The sequence below is a fragment of the Gallus gallus genome, chromosome 8 (genome assembly GCF_016699485.2).
Source record: "Gallus gallus isolate bGalGal1 chromosome 8, bGalGal1.mat.broiler.GRCg7b, whole genome shotgun sequence".
Lineage (NCBI taxonomy): Eukaryota > Metazoa > Chordata > Aves > Galliformes > Phasianidae > Gallus > Gallus gallus.
This window is the reverse complement of record NC_052539.1, coordinates 4,853,882-4,873,362: the sequence shown is the minus strand read 5'-3', so window position 1 is coordinate 4,873,362 and position 19,481 is coordinate 4,853,882. Positions and strand designations below refer to the sequence as shown.

General features: G+C 54.0%; 1 protein-coding gene across 3 annotated transcripts in view; it reads left to right on the top strand.

The window, feature by feature from the left end:
• The first annotated feature begins 5,097 nt into the window (after nucleotides 1-5,097).
• Nucleotides 5,098-19,481, top strand: part of PRRX1 (paired related homeobox 1) — a 32,283-nt gene continuing 17,899 nt past the window's right edge. For all 3 annotated transcript variants that reach the window (NM_001277724.3, XM_015290231.4, XM_015290230.4), the window contains exon 1: nucleotides 5,098-5,595. In NM_001277724.3, the coding sequence (NP_001264653.1) occupies nucleotides 5,355-5,595 (241 nt within the window). In that variant the 5' untranslated portion in view covers nucleotides 5,098-5,354. The remainder of the gene's footprint in view (nucleotides 5,596-19,481) is intronic.

Below are 19,481 nucleotides of genomic sequence, written 5' to 3'. Positions count from 1 at the left end.
CAGATCCACAGTTCTTGCAGGCTGGAGATGAGGAGGTTCCCTCCCTCCTAGCCTCTCTTCCACTTGGTGGAAAGCTTGCAGAAGAAAAATAGGAAACGAGTTCTTTCCATTGCCAGCTGGTAGATTTGCTTGTCATCTCTGCTGAAAGCGAGGTGGCAGCAGTTGAAGCTCAATCTGCCTTGGAGACTGAAAATTGAGTGTTGTACAAAGAAACCGATGAGCAAATCTCCACTTTGCCTGCCCCCTCATCCTCCTCTGCTTTCTAAACGACAAGGCAAGGGCAGGGCCTTGTCCCAGACTGGCTATGGGAGTTCTGGGCAGGGCAGATTTTACGAAGCAAAGAGCCCTGCCCATGGAAACATCAGCCCAGGTGGTTGTGCACCTAAATCGTGTACAGTGCCAATGTTGCGATCCCTAAGCAAGTCCCCAAAGCCTGATGGTTATCACCACTGTGCACCAGTAACAAACCACCTCGGTCTGGCTGGAGATGTGATAGTGCTTCCAGGAATGATTGTGTGTGACGTGAACTCAGCCCCTGATTCAAAATATTATGCAGTGGAATAATAAATCTTGGTTTTAAATTGCTGCCCCACTTAAGCTTTGATTAGACTCTGATGGTCTGTTCACCCTGGAGCTGCTGGTATTAATCTGCATGCTAAACCCTAATTATAAACTGCTCATGGCATTTCCAGATGATATCAAGATGTTTGGGATTAAAAGAAACCGTGATGTTGAGTTTACAGCTCAAAATGATCGTCGACTACCTGGTCCCCACAGATCTAATAACACAGCTCTGCGTGGGGAGGAGAGGAGGAAAAGAGGGAGGTTTGGCCCAAGTGTGTAGCAGGAGTCTGTGGGGGAGAGGGCTGCCTCCATGCTGGCAATGTGTGCACACACACGTGCAAGGCGATACACCTACACGTACACATGTCCTTGTGCAGGTGCCCTTTGTTTCCAGCTCAGCCTTGTTCTCATCCAGCCCTGAACAGAGCTGCAAAGAGGGTTTCGTAGCTGCAGAGCTGTGCTTTGGCTCCCCAGCACAGAGGGGAGCCCAGCAGTGAAGATATTGCTGGGGATGGGATGGGATGGGATGGGATGGGATGGGATGGGATGGGATGGAATGGCATGGCATGGGATGGCATGGCATGGGATGGCATGGGAGGGGATGGCATGGGAGGGGATGGCATGGGAGGGGATGGCATGGGATGCAATGGGATGCGATGGGATGCAATGGGATGCAATGGGATGCAATGCAATGCAGTGGGATGGGACCATGTGGCTGCAGCCCAGAAATGCTCAGCAGCAGAGAGCTGCCCTGATGTGATGTCTCTCATTGGCTTGCCTGTAGGGAGCTGAAATTTTGGGGGGAAGTTCTATCTCAGGTAGACCTCTCTGCACAGTGAAGAGGAACAAACATTGTTGCAGCCTCCTGCCTGCTTGGTCACCCATCTCAACAGCAGGAGAGCAGCACTGAGGGCACCCTGCATGCCTCACAATAGCTGAGCACCTTGTACAGCCAAGGCCAAGGACTGCAGAGCAGTAATAAATGGCATGTACATTTTGGTCCTGGTATGCTCCAGCTGCTTGTCTGCTCTGAGTATTTCTTGTGAGCTGCAACGTCCTTTGGAAGGTTGTCAGCTCCTGTTTGTTGTACCTGAGAACTTTAACCAAGGCTATGGCTGTGGGTTCTAGGAAACCCCTGTTTGGACAGGTGCAAAGGTGAAGGAAACGTTTCTGAAGGCTTATACCACACTTGGATAGCCCATATTATTGGAGCTGAGAGCCACAGGAACTGCCAGGTGCCAGGCTTCATGGGAAACGGCAGGAATTAGGATGGATGCTTGAGCTAAGAGATTCCCCTTCTTGATATGCAGCTGGGAAAAGAGGGAGGAAAATCATAGCATTTATTTGGTTCTGTCTTATGTCCTTTGAGGTGGCTGCAAGGCAGGAGACAGGCTTTTAGGCAGGGCTCTGGGTGGTGAGCATGGGACCCAACTGGGGTTATGAAGAACCCAGATGGGGTTATGAGAACTGCAGTATCCTATCACCTCTCTTTGGGTCTGCTGCCAAGGACAAACTGCCTGTGCACCAGTTTCCCCATCTGACATTGAGATCAGATCTCAGCAGATCACGATGTGGCTCATGCCTGCTTATCCAGAAATGTGCACAAGTTGGCCATTGGACACTCCGAATTCACATAAGGTGACAGTCTTAAACTTTGAATCAAGTCAAATGGCTGATGAGGGCATGTTTCATGCTCGTCCTACAGAGGTGATCCCACTCCTGTTGTAATAGCAGTGTGAGATCTGCAATATCTCACCCAGGAGCTCAGAACACGTCCTTCACCCACTCCCTGTCCACATCTCTCTGATTGTTTGCCTTTTGCTCGTGGTCTTCTGGGGCTGCTTTGGTCCATCACAGGATGAGTCTGGTAGGGAAATGCTTCCTGCCTGTCTGATCTTATCTGGGTTATGATCTGTGCCAGGCTCTGAACATAGAGATAATACAGCTGGCCAAAGTAGCCTCAGGTGGGCTCTTTGAAAGCCTGGTCTCAGAGGCCATGAAAAGATGGGCCTCAAGCCCTCCAGCTGCTTGCCATCCCCAAACATAGAGGTGGAGCTGAGAAGCTAAACTACAGCTGGGGCTGAGCGCGACCTATTTCCTGCATGTCAGAAGGTGCCCTCTCCCATCCCACCCATTCCCTCAAGCTTTGCCTGGATGGCCAGTATAATAGGATACCCTACTAGACTGAGTATACACAGAGTGCCCTACCATCTCCTTGTGGGATTTCTTCCCATAGATGAAAGCTCTTGGAGCAGGATGCACTAATCCTGGCTCTGAGCTGCTGCTATGTCCGTGTTGCTCTTCTATGGGGGCTGCATTTATGGAGAGCACTAGTGGCTCATCTCAGGGTACTAGCTCAGAGCTGAGCCCCTTGTGGACTTGCAGGAGGGGCTCTGTCTTTGTAGCAGATGCACACGTGTTCATGTGGATATTGGGAACAATCTCTTCTCACACAGAGAGGTGATGCAGTGGCACAGCTGCCCAGGGAGGTGGTGGAGATAACATCCCTGGAGGTGTCCAAGAGCCGTGGAGATGTGGCACTGAGGGACGTGGTCAGTGGGCATGGTGGGGGTGGGCTGGGGTTGGACTCGAGGATCTTAGGGGTCTTTTCCAACCTTAATGGTTCTCTGATGTGGAGACCCGCAGTACCAACACGTTTTCACTTATCATCTCTCCAGGGCACCTGCTGGTACTAGGTTGGGTTCCCAAACCCTGAGGCCAGGAAAGGGTTGTTTGAAGGATGCCCTTGAGCAGGAGGACGTGTGAGAAATAAACGGAGATGCTTCTTTCCTTGGATGTCTGTGAGAATATTAGTGAAGGAAGCACAGAGAGCCACTCTTCCGTGTTCTGTGGCTCCTGCTGTCACCCCCACAGCAGGGGCTGCCTGGGGGTCAGAGCAGCCTCTCCTCAGGTGTAGTGGAGATGCTGAGTCACGGCCTGAAGCAGTGATTGAGCACCTGGTGAGAAGGCAGGGCCAACCCAGGGGAGCTCAGCTGTATGCAGTGTACCTCAGTGATGAGAAGGGGTAGAGCCAGGATCCACCCCTTCCCAGACCTCACTTAAGGGTTGGCAGTGGAGGTGAGGTTATCCTTTGCTGGAGATCCCTGTGTACCTGAGGCCTCCCAAAAGTAAGTAGCTCTTTTCCTTCATTTCTGTATCTGCTGCCTTTGGGCTCATTCTCATTTGTTGTAGTCAAAGACTTTGCTACCCTGCTATTATCATCCCATTGCAGCATTACACCAGTGCAAAGGGGGTGGATGTGGTTCAGGCTCCCCAGCACAGCTGTCAGGTCAGCTGCAAAACTGATTAGCAGGAGAATGACAAGAAAGAGGGTAGAACTGTCTGAGAAGTGCTCCCTTATATTAATACCCATCCCAAAAAGGGACCCTTCAGTATGCAGTGACGCTGTGCTGTTTACACAAAGATGCACATGCAGTATTTTGGGTCTAAGTATGCCCACACGTGTGTGCACAGCTTTGCCCCGCTGTCTGCCCTGGGCAGCTTTGTTCTGCCCCAAGCTGAGCACAGCAGAGCCCTGCCACACTCATTTGGGTCTTTGAGACTGCAAAGGGTAAACTGGGACTGGAGTGGGGGCCTGAAAGCAAACTAATGATGAAACTGTCTCCTCCATGCCTGTGCCTTAATTAAATGCATGGAGAGGCTCGGGGAAGCACATCTGTTTTCAATCTGGAGCCCTTTGATGGCATCAAATGTTCTTTCCCCAGATCAGGGGGGATGGAAATTCTGGGCTGGCTGTGGCAGTGCTGAGCCCAGGCTGCAGCCATCAGGATGTGGGGGTCTTAGGGGGCCCGGTGGGAGTGTGCCAGTGCCCACTCCCCTCTCTGCACCCACCGGGCTGCCCTCGGGCCCTGTGTAAAGGCTGAGCGCTGCCTGTCCTGCTTGTCTGCGTCACCAGGACCTGCTGAGACCTTGGCTCGCTGGCCGCAGAGCTCTGAGAGGTCCTCCTCCTGTCTTTCAGTCTCCTTTGCTCTTTTGGTTTTTGGTCTGGCTGTTGTTGGGTTGGGTTTTTTTTTTCCTTTTGCTTTCTTCTTTTCCTCCTTTTGCTCCTCACCTGCCTTGTTTCTTAGTTCTGTTGCACTTTTTTCTTCCCCTCTACCATTTTTCCCCCCTCTCTTCTCGCTCCCATTTCTGTCACTTTTTCATCTGTATTTCTCATTTTCACCCTTTTTTTTCTCTGCTCTCCCCCAGGGCTGTACCCACCCTTCTCCCGCTGACCATACCCCCACCGTCGCACCCCTCTAAAGAGGACTGAGAGCCGCTTCTCCCCGCCCCGAGGGGTGTGGGGGGGGGGCTGCTCGGTGCCCCCCGCAGCCGCCGCTCATCCCGGCCGGGGGTGGGGGGCCCCGCTCCGGTGCCACGTCCCGGCAGGGCCGCCCTCCCCGGGTACCCGGCGGGGCCGCCCCCGCCGTTTGAAGTGCGGCCCGGAGGGGCGGAGGGAGGAGAAGGAGGGAGGGGAGCGGAGCGGCCGGGCGGGGAGGCGGAGGGACGGGGCGCACCCGCCCCAGCCGCCCCACAGCCACCGTTCTCCTCCCGGCCGGCGGCAGCTCCTGGCGCCCCGAGCCGGCCTCTCTCTCCCCTCCGGCATGTTTTAAGGCCGGCCCTAGCAGCTCTCCGTTGGGCTTTCCTTCCAGCCGCCCCACCGCCGTCGGGTCCCCGTTCCCCCCGCCCTCGGGCCGTGCGCTTCCCCCCTCGAAGGGCCGGCGGCTGGGGGGGGAGCGGGGGCGGTGGGCGCCGGGGGGGCGAGGGCAGAAAAGCCCCCGCTCGGCACCATGGCGTCCAGCTATGCCCACGCCATGGAGAGGCAGGCCCTGCTGCCAGCCCGCCTCGACGGCCCCGCCGGCCTGGACAATTTACAAGCCAAGAAGAACTTTTCCGTGAGTCACCTGCTGGACCTGGAGGAGGCGGGCGACATGGTGGCCGCGCAGGGGGACGAGGGCGGCGGCGAGCCCGGCCGGAGCTTGTTGGAGTCCCCCGGGCTGACCAGCGGCAGCGACACCCCGCAGCAGGACAGTAAGTGCGGGGACAGCCCGGTGCCGCCTGGGGAGCGGAGCAGAGCCGGGGAGCGGCGCGGCAGGGTCGGGGCTGAGCGCGGGGCTGAGCGGGACGGGGTCGGGGCAGAGCATCCGTCATCCCTCCCTCCCTCTCTCCGTCCATCCGTCGCCCGTCCCGTCGGAGCCGGCCGCAGCTCGGAGCTCTGCACGCAGCGCCGTGGTTCCGTGCGCGGTCGCAAAGCGGAGCCGCCTCCCTGCCGAGCTCCACTTCTCCCGGAGCCGCCTGCTGCGGGCCCCTGCAGCCGCCGGGCGTGGGGCGTGGGATGGGACGGGACAGGACAGCCCGTCCTAAAGGGCCGCAGTAGGGCAGCGGGAAAGGCGCACGGGCTTGCGCGGTATTTTCCAAGCGCAGCGCTGTGCTACGGGCGCGCCGCGGAGGACTGGGGTGAGGTAGGTGTGCGAGTCCCTCTGCTTTTCCCCTGCTCGTTTCGGTTAAAAATGCTCCTCGGACGCCGTTTTCGTTGTGGGTCGGGGCTGGCGGCAGCCGCTGTGGGGAGCGGAGCGCAGCCAAGGACACGGGGTCCCTTCCGAGTGATCCCGATGAGAACCCTCCCCCCCCTTCGCCCCGGGATCGGTCGGGCTGCCAGCGAGAGGCGAAAAAAAACGAGAAGGGAAAAACGAAAATCACGATTTTCGTTCCTTTTCGTTGTTTTTTGTTTTTTGTTTTTTTTTTTTTCTCGCCTCTCGCTGGCGGCCGCCGTAAATAACCGAGCGGCACCACCGCGGTGCCAGCACGGACCGGGGCAGCGGGACCGCCACCCATCCCCGGCTGTAGGGAATCCTTCCCCTGTGCCCACCCCGCCCCATCGCTGACTTTCCGCTGGGTGCTCGGAGCCGGCCCGCACCCCGCGGTCCCCCCCGCCGCCCCGACCCGGCTTTTCTCGGCTTCCCCGGGCGGGGCTGACGAAGGGGTAATGCTCCCAAAAAGCGGCGTCCCCCCCACCGTGAGACCCCTGAGCTTCAGCTCTGTGACCGCTTCTGTCCGGCGGAGCGGCAGCGACGCGGGGCGGCTTTTCCTTTGCGGTGGGGTCGGGAGCGAATCGAACGCCGCTGGGAAACCGCTTTAAAAACGTCCCTTTCTGGGAGCCGGCAAAACGCGTTTTCTGGCCCTAAAAGTGTGCGTTCAGTGGGTCGGGGCGGCAGCGATCGCCGTTGCCCCGCGGTTCGGCTCCTGCGCCTCCGGGCTGCGGCCGGGCAGCCCCCGAGGTAAGCAACGAGTTCTGCCAACAGCTCGTTTTTCCCTCCTTGTTTTTGCCCCCGGTTCCGTTGATGGTATTTAACTGGGCCCCGGGTGGTGCTGCCCGCTGCTGAGCTCAGCCCGGAGCTGAAGGGCTGCATTCCCACGTTGCTCTCAGTGCGTTGAATGCTCCATATCCCGGTCCAGGGACGTGCTGCCCATCCAGCAATGCCGAGCAGGGGGCGAACTGCCCCTTGAAGTCGATCAGGGGTTCTCCAAATGCTGTTAAAGCTTGGATCCCGTTGCGGTGAATTAGGGGGTTTTAGAAGTATTTTAAAGCAAGCTGAAAAGAATAGCATGGATAAATCCTCTCTGTCTCCTCGAGCAGAGCTGTCATCTGGGCTGCGTGGGTGTTACACTGATGTGTTCAGCGGCCCCAGTGCGGCTCCGTGCCTCAGTTTCCCCACCTGCAGAGAGTTCTGCTGTGCGTTCAGGAAAAGGCAGCAGCAGAGCGCAGAATGAGAGCCCTGCGTTGGCTGCCCTGCTGAACCAGCTCTGTTGTTCTGTGGTGCTGAGGGCGAGAAGGGAAAAGCTGCTCGGAGTAATTGTGGGATGTCTGTGGAGTACTGGAAATGTCCTTCTCATCTGGAGGAAGGTCGGCTGGCCTGCTGCTGCCTTCTGCCCCAACCTGCAGCAAACCAAAGCATTGGGTGACACAGAGATGGCGAAGTTTTATCCTGGAGGAACTATGTTACCATTAATTCATTGTAAAGGGGTTGGGGGGGAAAGTGTTTTTCCTATTGGAAAAGAAGGGAAAGCAGCATCTCCGGGAATAGCTCGGATCGTAATACGTGCGGAGAGAGCTGTCAGTGTGTAACAGCATTTCATCAGTGGTGCTGCAAAGCCGTCGCTGCATTCAGTTCAAATTGCAGCTCTGCAAACATGAAGGGCTGCATGGTGAGTGTCCGTGCCGCTGCCCTGCAGCCGGGAGCTGAGTTCCTTTTCATTGCAAAACCACCTGATAGATCCATCCGTGCTGTGTTTGTTAGCAGGGTTTGTGTCGAGGCCAACTGAAGCTGGGATGGAAACAGCGTCCCAATTGAGCAGGGAGGGCTCCCAGGGCTTCCCAGCAAAGGGACGCAGTGCCCTTTGGTGGCAGGAGCCCGATGGTGGGTTCCCAAAGCTCATGATCCTGAGTGGGGTCAGTCCTCCTAGTGCTGGGCTGCAGAGCTAACAGCTTGTTTTGGAAGTGGCATTTTTGCCATCTGTTTGTTTGTTGGAGTGGGACTGTTGACGGCTTGTAAAACAGCGTGGAGAGCGAGCAGCGGAAGAGAAATTGGTTGTGCTCTCAGCTCTCTTGTGAGGAATGAATAAACCCCACCTTGATCCAGGATGTGCTCGGCTTCTGCATGTTGGAGTTATTACTGTCCCTTAATTTCTCTCGAATACGAGGGGGTGGCAGACTGGGGCTGTGCTTCTCTCCCGGCCCAGGTCGGGCTGCTGGGGCTGGGTTGTGCTCAGGCAGCTCACCCGGCATGGGGATGGAGGGCTGAAGCAGGGCAGGAATGATTCCATCACCACCTGGGCTCCTGCCTGCTGCCTCTGCGTCTCATTGCCGGCTGTGGCAGGCAGGACCCTGAGCTGCAGGATGCACAGTCGCTGTTTGTGCCGTTAATCATCCGTTTTTAATTAAAACAAGTGCAGGTGCTGTGGGGAGAGAAAACAATTTGCGTATGTGTTGAATTGTTTCTCCTTTTCTTGCTGATCTGGCGTCGTGGTGCCTCCCCACCCTGTGTGGAAAAAATAACCAGAACCATTGGAATTGTTGTAAGGAGAGGAAGAGCTCTGCCTCCGCTTTGCAATGGGAAGAGCGGTTTGGGCGCTGCCGAGGTAGGTGGGGAGAAAGCAGCAGGGCTGTGGGGTTTTTTTTACTAACTCTCTTACTCTTGAGGCTCTGAGGGGCTCTTTCATTTGTGAGACGCAGCCCGTATTCCCAGAAGCTGCTCAGACTGGGATGGGCACAGAATGGGCAGGAGGCACGAGCTCACCTCGCAATAAGCAAAGCCTTCACTCCGCGGCAGCGGTGAGTGTCCGTCCACAGTGCCACTGGGAATGAGTTTCCCAAACCCAGCCCTCCTTTCCCAGCCACTCATGCAAGAACTGGGATGGGTGCTCGTTGCCTAATCGGGGCTGTCTGCCTGGAAGAAATAGGGCAGCTCGCTGCTTCTTGCGGGACCGATCTTTGCACGCACCAGCAGTGCGGCGGGCATCGTAGAGCCTGCCTTGCTTTGTCGCTTTGCTCTCAGGCCGGTCAGTGTGTGGTCATTTGGTTAAGCATTGCCCGCTGGTTGATACCGTTCTTGCATCCTTGAATGGTGCTATTTGAAATTGGAAAAGCATTTGTTTTTTTTTTCACGTAGATTTCTCCATCTTCTGGCTGCCTACGAGAGATGCGAGCGCGGCTCTGTCACAAGCACTGAGCCCTGAAGGAAATAAAAAGAAAGCAATGAATGGACAAACATGGGCAACTTACTATTTTTAATGGGGGTGAGGGGGAAGCCATGTGAATGTGAAGGAGGGAGCTGAGTGGGTCTGAGGCTGCCGACCGTGCTGCCCTCCTTTAGATGGACGAAACCAGGCTTTGATTTGCGCGTCTCACTTTGTTTTATCGCGATCAGATTCGCTTCCTGGTTCTCATGGCCTCCTAATTTGCTGATGGTGTTTGTGTTTGCAAGCGCTGCCAACTCCTTAATTTGAACAAGATTTCACCGAAGGTTTTTACTCCTTTTTGTTTTAATTCCCCCCTCCCCTGACGTCATGAAAACAGTGCCATGAAAACGGGATTTTGAAACGTCTCGTAAAAAAAAAAAAGAAGCTTAAAGTCTGAACTTCCAGCAGGCTTTGAACGAACGTCAGCTTTCTGTCATCTGTGCTGAGTTTCCACCATTAGCCGCTCTGTTTTCTGTCCTTTTGGTGGTACATAAAACAGCGATTGCGTGGAAAAATAATATCTCAGGGTTGGTTTGGGCAGTCCTTACTCACACGAGTCATCGCATGCGATTCAATGGGCTGTTTATGCCTATGCCAATTGATGAGTATTAGCGTTTAGAGGCTTGACCAGCAGCCTTGAGTCATGCAAAAAAAGAATCCCTTTTCTTGAGGCCGGTGGGATGTTTCTGTGGAGGGATGAGGCATTGCTGTCCGTTCTCAGGGGCTCCATCCCTGTGCATTTTTGCACTGGTGCAACGTGCACCCAAACAGTGATGGTAGGGAGCCTGGAGTGAGAGCACGGACACAGCGTGAGCAGGAGGAGCTGGCAGGCTTTAAAGCTGAGTGCTCTGAAAAGGCAGGCATGGAATTACAGGGTCGTAATTCCTTCAAGGCGATGGTCTTTCATTTTTTTTTTTTTTTTTCCCTTTCTTTATGTTTTTCCCTGGTAACTGAATATGCTCCCATGGTTTTTGAGATCGCCAGAATGGCTTGCTGGGATTATAGGTGTTTATTCCTGGTCGCAAGTTGTTTATGGTATATTTAATCGTTTTGGAAACCCGTATGAAGTAGCCCTGAGGGAGCTGCGCTCCTGCTGGGCCTCTGTTGCATAATGAAGCACATCACGAGTATGACCAAGTGTCACAATATCCCAGCCGCGGCCCTCTGTTTCTGGGGAGGATGAATCACTGCCTTTTGGTTCCCCACCCTACTCCCTTTCTCTGCGGCAAAGTGAGAATCCCCACAGCCTGGCAGAGGAGCTGCTGTCCAGGGCTGTGTTCAGACAAAGCCAGAACTGTCCTTGCAGCTTTACGCTCTGAGCACGGAGGTTTCAACCTGTGCATGGGTGGCGGAGCACAGAGCGTAGGCTTTCAGTCTGGTTCTCTCAAGGAGGTTGCATTGCGTGGTTGGTGTATGTGGGATGTGATGTATGGAGCTGGTGGGAGAGCTGCCATCTCTGAGGGATGTGAAATGCCCTCAGTCCCAATGGTGCTCCACTGAGGGGGAAGGAGTATAAATTCAACCTCTCACTGGCCATGCAGAAAAGTCCTTCTGAACAGCACGATGTTACAGACTCTATGGCTTGAAGCCTGTGTATGTAGTAGACCCCATTGTCACCCACTCTACAGAGCAGGGCTGCAGGGGTTTCTGCTTTGTCATCCTGTGCTGTGACAGCCAGGGGTCTGCGGTCCTCCAGCACCTCAGTTTGCTGGTTTGCCCCTTGGTACGTGGGTGTGTGACATGTGCCTGTCCTGCCGTTTCCCTTCCTGCCTGGCTCTGTTCTACCACACAGCCACAGATGGTATCATTTCTCTTCCTGCACTTTCTGCTGGGCCAGCTTGTCCTCTCCCCCATGGAAGGTGCCCTGAGGTGGGGACAGAGCTTACTGCATGTCCTTTGGGACCACTGTGGCGTCACTCAGAGACAGATTTCCCCAGAATGAGAACATCCGGAGGATGCTGGCTGGGCTGGGAGCAGGGCGGCAGAGCTGGAGCTGGGATGGCCTCCTGCAGCGGAACGCCTGGCGTCTGCAGGGCCGAAGTCGGGAGGAGAGCGTGATGAGCAAGCCAGCCTTCATCTATTTCAGCTTACGTAGCTTTCTGGGCTCCTCTCTCACTGCAGAGGCTAAGGAAAGGTTATAGCAGTGCTTAGAGCGCTGTCCCAGACAGTCTGGGTTTGCTGTGCCCGGGACCTCCTGGTGCCGTGTGTTCCTGGAAGGAAAGGAGAGCGGAGAGGTGAGGGGAGCCAGCTGTGCTGTTAACAAGTCACTACATCCTATCGTGGTGTCCAGTTCATATTCCACCCAAATTTTCCCTGTTTTCTGGCTGGACGCATTTTCCGACAGGAGAAACTGCAGTCAGTCAGCAAGGCTGTTGGGCAGGGCGGGTGTCCAAAGAGCCACTCGCTCTCTGCTGGGGTCCTCTCTGCATCCCCGTGGGCTGCTCAGGCAGCGCAACTGTTTTTGCACCGAGAGCTGGAATTCATCAGGACCTGGGGACAGGGAGCTCAGCAGCTGATGAATTCTCCGGTGGTCCCCTTGACCAAAGGAAAAGCAAATCTATCCTTGGCTCTGCGTGTCTGGGGGTGAGATGAAACTTCCAGCGTGGAGAGGGAATGTGGCGTCCTGATCCAAGGAGAGCAGCAGCACTGGGAACAAAGCAGGGTGTTGTGGGGGAGGGTCCAGGCTGCTCCCAGCCCTGTCTTATAGCCCATGTAGATGCCAGATCAGTCGTGATCGAGGAGGCTTTTTAGCCCATGGGGAGCTGTGCTGGTCTGTGCTTTGCTCTCGTTTCCATCGTGTTTGAGGGTGGTGAGCTGGCGAAGCTGTAGAGACCTGCTCAGCGCTTCTGGAAATCATCTGCTTTTTGGAAGCATCGCTAATAGGACCCGTATTTAGGAAAAAGAATAGTGGTTGCAGCTTTTGAAGAGCTGCTGCTTCTCAGCATCAGCTCAGCAGGCAGGGCTCTGCGGGGATGGGTCGGACTTGGGTGGGGAAAGGTGTCTGGGCTGTGATGGTTCTGCGTGGCACCTTGGTGGCTGTCTTTTGTGAACCCAGCGTCAAGTCCTTTCTTGGGATGGGTCACTCTCATGCTGACCGTGCTAGAGGGAGTTGGTGGATGTTCTGTGTTTCTTCCCTAAGCGTGCTTGCTCCAATTTGGCTCTGGGAAGTCCATCTCCACACCCAGGCTGGTAGTACAGCCTGTCTGGTCCAAAGTGCTTGAGGATGGCCGAGCAAAGGTGGCAGAGATTTTGTAGTGGGAGAGGACCAAAAGCTTTCAGGACAGGGTTGGAACCCATCTCTGCATCCTACTTCCTTCGCTCTGGGGGGCCTAAAGTGGTGGAGCCACAGGTCTGGATTTTGTGCTCACATGTGTCACGGAGTTACCTAGATAGGTAACTGTCTTACATAGGTAGCGAAAGACAGCCCTTTAGGGAGGGTGTTGGTCTGCTCTGTGCACTCCCCAGGCTGCATGGGGCTGCTCTGCTTGGGGTTTGTAAGGTACGGATTTTGTGCTGGTGCTGGACTTGCACCCCAAAATCTAAATAGAAAATGGTTTTTGGTGTGATTCTTCCTCCCTGGTGTCAAGAGATGTGACCCAGTTTTTTATTGCTCCAAAATTCCTTAGTGCAGTATTTATGTCTTTTTCCTGTGTTCTTGCTGCCGTAACTTGGCCACGTTCACCTGGCTGTGCCTCGCTTTCCCTACCCATGTAAGTGGGTCACGATCCCAACCCCTTAATAAGGGACTTTGAGATCTGTGGGATAGGTGGTGTATGAGAGCTTGGCTTTAACAACCATTTGGGAATGTTCTCCTCCCTCTGGCATCCCCTTCCCAGCCAGTTGTTATTGAATTTCCCTCCATCTCTGCGGTTGACCACCTTCCTTCTTAATCAGCTGATTAGCTATAAGGAGATCCCTTTCCATGAACCAGAGCAACTTCAAGCAAGTTCATTCCTGCAGGGAGCCCAGCTATGCCTGGACCCAACCCACCCCACTCCTTGGGCTCAGCTCTGCTGAACACCATGAGATGGTTGGGCTCTCTATGAGCCCAGAGGATGCAAAGAGCACCCGGTATCCAACAGCAATTCCCAGCAGCCCATTGGGATGATCACGCTCTTTTTCTTGGCTATTGCCTGGTCTGGTAGGTTGGGCCAAAAAGATCTTTGCTTACAGTTTGTTTCGTTTGGACACTGATGTATCTCATGGAAACTAAGGGAATTGCTCCGGGATAAGAGTTTGCAATGTGTTGCTTGCTTGTGATTTGTTTTTCATCGTTTCTCCTTTAAAAGAAGGAAAACCCTACAAAGAAGCAGCTAATCAGTGAAGAGAAACAATCACCTGTGATTTAGGAGAGGGATCTCTCACTGTAAATAATAAACTAGTGTCAGGAGACCAGGCAGACAGAATGGTTGATGAATATCCCGCGGGCTGAAAGTTGTTTATCAAACCTGTTTGAAGGCTTATGACTAACAAGCTCATTTACAGAGTTTGGAGCCTGTTCATGAGCCGTCCTCCAGCTGGGAGGATGTGAGAACCATCAGAAATTGTATTCACAAGTTACTTGATCATTTAAAAAAAAAAAAAAAAACGATCAAACAAACAAAAGACTGCTCTTTGGAAGGGAACTGTGAATTCCTCTTCCTCCCCACTGGGTTTTCTGAGGCATTCCCCTCAGGATAACGAGGGGCCTGGAGAAGAATGCAGAACCCCACGTCGCTCACTGATGGCTTGTTTGGTGTGAACCCTTCCTCTGCGTGGCACTGGGTGCGCATTGTTGTATGTGGGGTGAGGTCTGGTTGCGGTGCCCAGCAAGATGGATTGGTCCCATCCACACCAGTGGCTCCTGGGCAGGGATTGGTGCTTGCCCCAGAGGAAAGCAATCACTCTTGATTCTTTGCTAGGCTTATGGAGCAGATGTCTCGCCCAAGCCTTTCTGCATGGTGCCTTGTAAGAAGGCAGTGAGAGAGCTATCAACCTGCTGCCCCTATAGAGGGGGATGAATCTGGCCTAAGGACTGCTGTGGCTCTGTGCCCTTTGTCAGTCATCAGACCAACTCTCCAGCTCAATGCAAGAGCTGCATCTTTATGAGGAGAGGCAGATGTTTTTCACCCCCTGCTATCACCTGTAGTTCTGCTTCACTTATGGGGTGTCCTCTTATGCTTGGCTCCGCTTGTGCTCTCTGAGTGTCAAAGGCACCAACCAAGTGAGAAGTGCAGAGACAGAAAGCAGTAAGGAGAGCGGCAGAACCCATGCTCTAGGAGGGAAGAGGTGCTCAAGGGCAAAAGATGACAGGAGAACAGCCTTCAAATACATTCAAGGTGGTTATAGATTGAGCTTCAAGTGTGTGTATTTGTGTTGCAGCCGGGGAGGTCCTCACAGCCCTAGTCAGGGGAAGGAAGCCCTGGGAGAGATGATGGGAGGATTCTGTGGAGACCCCAAGTGAAGATGTGATGAAAACAGATGTCTGAAGGAGTGAATATCGTATAGTTGATCCTGCCTTAGGGTCTCTTGGATGTCCCTGCCCCACGTTACAGTGATACTGGGGCTTCAGCAGACAACCACCCATATTCTTAGCCTGGTGCTCTGCCTGTCCTGGCCAACAAAGTTGCAGTGTTCGTTGCAGGACTGCGTGCAGAGCCATGGCTTCCTCACAGTGCTGGGCTTCTCGTGCCTCTCTGGCCACAGGCTGCCTCAGTAGGGCTTTGCTCTCTGCTGGGTTTCCCCATCCCTGCTGAATTTTGCTTGTGTTACATATCCCTTTCCCTCTCACTCAGTGTGTTGACAAGAGCCGTTCCAGACACTTCTGATGCTGGGTTTGAATCCCTCTTTCCGTGACTCTCTAGGAAGAGTTCTTTGCTTTCTCTTTAATCCATCAGAGGAAGGTAGAACAAGAGCCAGGGGCTGTGAGCAAAAGCCAGACAAGCATTCAGAGGAGGCAGAAAACACATTTTTTTACAATGTGGTGTAGTCACTAGAACTAAGTAGGAAGAAGGAGAGTGTTGGCTCCTTCAACCACAAAGGCCTGGAAGCCCTATTTGGAAGATGCAACTGACTGGTCTTGCAATTGGGGAGCTGGGTGAGATGCTGTGGCTGGGTCACAGACCCCAGTGGGTCGAGCAGCCAGCTCTGTTCTGGCTGGGAGACGGAGGGATGTGCTGCAGCATTCCTGTGCGATTCCATGTCAGGGGTATTCCTGCCAGGAAATCAGATCACAGGACCAGATGGAGAACACAGATCGGCGCGGTGCAAAACTGTTTACAGGTTTGGAGCAAAACATAGCGAGAAACAAAAGAAAAAGCGTGTCCTCATTGCTGATTGTAACTCGGGCCCTTATGTGAAGCAGCTGCCACGCTCATTTGTAGGACAATCCCCTTCCCAAAATCCCACTGTTACGAATAGCGGAGATAGGAAAACTTCTGCAGAGCTACAAAGGGTGAACATCAGGCGTGGAAAGGGCCCGACTTGGTCTTGGATTCTGGGACCTCTTCAGTCTCTACTGAGGCTCTGAAGAAAATAGGCAGTTGCAGAAGATTTCTGGTATTTCTGGCCAAATTGGAGAGCCTGCGTGAGCAGCATCTCTCATAATCCTAAGACAGTTGGCTTTGGGTAAAACGAGGAAAACAGGGAGAGCTGCAAATCTAATCAATGGGATGGGGGATAAGCGCACTCATTATCATCTAGGGACAGAGGGGCTCCGAATCGGTGGGCTGAGCTCCCTGGGAGGGTCAGAGGCAGCTGCACAGGGCTGGCACTGAGCACAAGGAGCAGTGGTGACAGCAGTCAGAGCCATCCCTCACTGCCCCTTCCTCTCATCCTCTGCCCCACCATCCATCCCTGCAGCCTGCAGGGAGCGGAGCCATCTCAACCCAGTAGGTATTGCCCAGTGCTCACAGCTGTGTGCTGTTGGCCAAGGAGGATTCAGGTCCTGTGGCTTCCAGATGTGTTCCTAGAAGGACCAGTAAGTAAAACGTGCTGAGAAATGGTTTGGAAGATAGTTTGGAGGAATTGCACTTCACTGGGGTGTGATTGACAGTAGGGAGAGGGGAAAGGTCAAAATAATCCAACTCCTCTTAAAACGTTACTGGACTGAGTTCCAAAGTAAGTCCTGGCTGTGAAGAGTTGGAAGGTCTCTGAGTTTCTCCCAGGTCTTCAGGGCATCCTTTGTGTGTGCAAAGGAGGCAGGTCTGTCCTAGGGGAAGATGCCCACCCAGCAGGAGGTGGTACCGCTGCCCGGTCTGCGTGTTGTCTCTGCTAATTGCAGAACCAGAGGGGCTTTGCTGTTATTCTGGTGCCATCTACTGGTGTGAGCCTACAGGAATGTGCCGAGGCAGCAGGAAAAGGGAAGGAAACGTGAGCGGATGGTGTGTGGATTGCAGGAGCCGGGTGCGTCGGATCTCTTCATTTGTACCAGGCTGTGAGATGTTGGGAACTGTAGGAGTTACCTTTGCAGCTCGTGGTGTTCTCAAATTGCGGTTGAAGTTGGCCAATGACTCCAAAGCCATCGAGGCAGTATGGGATGTAGCACACGTTGCGTCAGAAGTGATTGCTCAGGAAACCCAGGTGAAGGCAGCTGGAGCAGCTGGGCTGCCCTTTGGGAAGGCATCTCAGAGGGGTTTGGTGTCAGAGCTCCGCTGGGAGGCATCTTCCCTTCCGTTGCTGCCTCTGCCCCACCACGCTATGCACATTGGCTTTGCTGTCGTGGTGGTGGGGGCCAGGCTCACACAATGCATCCCCAGGGAGAGGATGTCCTCTGTTGTGGCTGCTTCAAAGGGCTGAGGCCCTTCTTCAGCTTGTGTCGCTCCGATGTGGCAAGGAACGGCCTGCCTTGAGCTCAGCCAGGACTGGGAGCAGTGGGGAGGGAGAGCAGAGAGAGCCAAGAGGCCTTCGGTGGGGTTTTCTGACAGCTTTTCCTGCTTTTTCTTTAAATTATTATTGATTTTTGGTTTGAAAGTGGCTTTTCTGGGCTGGGTCCCACAGCCTTGTCCATTCTTCGTGTCCCACTGAAGATGGGGATGACAGGTCTTTCTGCAGCATGGCGTGCAGCAGGGAGTTCTCAGGTGCCGGGGGCCATTGCAGGGGTTCTGCACTGTTTTGGGACAGCCTGGCCCATTCCAGGCAGTGCCAGTGGTGCAGCTCTGCAGGTGGTTGGGCTGGGTTGGGCACCCATCACCTGGGGTGTTGCTGTGAGCAATAGCCATGGGGGTATCCCAAAATGGAAAGAGATGCTGGGACTCAGACTTGGGCTGTAAGCTGTAACCAGGGAAAGATGCAGCCTGAGCCTGAGAGGGAGGAGATGGTTTGAGAGGCTGAGAGACGTGGGGCTGTTCAGCCTGCAGAAAACAGGGCGGGGATCTGATCAGTGCTTACCAATATCTGTATGGTGGATATCAGGTGGATGGGGCCAGGCTCTTTCTGGTGGTACCCAGCAACAGGACGAGGGGCAATGGCCAGAAAGTGGAACACAACTGAGCATGAGAAAGAACTTCTTTGCTTTGAGGGTGACAGAGCCCTGGAACAGGCTGCCCAGGGAGGTGGTGGAGCCTCCTCTGTAGATATTCAAGACCCACGTGGGTGCTTTCCTGTGCAACCCACTGTAGGCAACCTGCTGTAGCAGGGGGGTTGAACTAGATGGCCTCCAGAGGTCCCTTCCAAGCCCTCCAACTCTGTGATTTAGTGTGAATGACGATCATTGGGAGCATTTTGCCTCCCCTGTTCGTGTAACGCAAGATCAGAGTGCTGTAAGCCAGAACAAAACGTAATATTTGTTTTAGCAACCCATCCATCCATCAGCGGGGATGAGGAGATGAATTCTCCAACATAATAGGAGCTTTTCATCTGCTGCTCTTAGAGTCCTCCTAATGCTGGGAGCAGATTTGGTCAGAATGTTTCTTGGGTTTATGTGTCGACTTGGGTTGGGTTGGTGTTTGTTTTTTTTTTATTTCCTCTTGCTTTTGATTCGTGAAAGCATCTCTATTCATCAGGGGCACTTAAACTATCTGCAGAGTAAAAGCAGTGTCTGTGCAGGGAGCAGTCCCTGTGTCCTTGGTATTCTGCTGGAGCTCACTCCAGTGCAAGCCCATGGCAGTGGGTGACGTGCAGCTTGATGCATGTCTTCCCATCACACGCTGGAAGGGATTCCAGTGCAATCATTAGGCAGCATTGGCCTGCAAGGCTGTGTTGGGAGAGAAAATCTGAATGATTTTTTTTTGTCTGATGAAAGGGCTCCAGAATCGGTCAGAAATGCTTCATGGGAGGGCTGTCGCTTACGAGTGCCGTGATGGTTCGGTGAGACCCAAGTACACTCTCCCAGATCTGCATCTCTTTGCTTGACCGTGGCTCTTCATTCTTTTTCTTTACCTATTTAGGTTGCAGATCCTGGGAGCACCCAGCTTGCTGCCCGTGAACTTTTAGGCTGGTCGTGTTGTGACCATTTCTGCCCCATGTGAGCAATGCTGGGTGGCACCTGGAGCCAACTGAGGCCGGCTCCTCCACCCCAGCCCAGAGCAGGCTCACAGGCTCTTCTTCATCTCAAGCCAAGTGATAGCTCCTAGTTGGAAGGAGCACAGGAGCAGGGGTTAATCTGAAGGCTGCAGACACCACAGTGCTGGGCAGCATGTGGCCTGCTCCCTGACATGGGCTGCAACACTGCAAAAGGTTTCATTTCCCCCTTTTCGTGCAGAAATCTGGTGAATGGTTAAACACTTTGCCAGAGCAAGGTAAACTAAGGGCTTTTGCCCAATAAAACCCTGTCCTTGTATGTCTGCTGTAGCTGCACTGGGGCTGGGGAAGGAAGCAGTAAAGTTCCCGCAGAGCACAGGTCGGCAGTGCTTCACAGCTCACTGAGTGGGCTCTGGGCTTGCAGCAAGAGCACCAACTTCGGCTGAACTGTGCAGAGTTCACTCTGACAGCTGACGTGGGGACTCATTTTGAACCCTCTGTGACTTTCTCTGGGCCAATTCAAGATAGCACTAGGCTGCTGGGGGACAGTCACCCTCTCCCCTCAGTGTGTCCATCACACAAAGGCAAGGTGCTTGTGCTAAGCAAACACCAGGAAGGCCTCTGAGGTTTCCTTTTCTGGAGCACTCAGCAAACAGGACTGGAGGAAGGTTTGGGATCCGAGGAGTTTGCTGGCAGAGCTCCTTCCTCTGTGTGGAGAGGTGGGGATGGCCCTGTGGGAT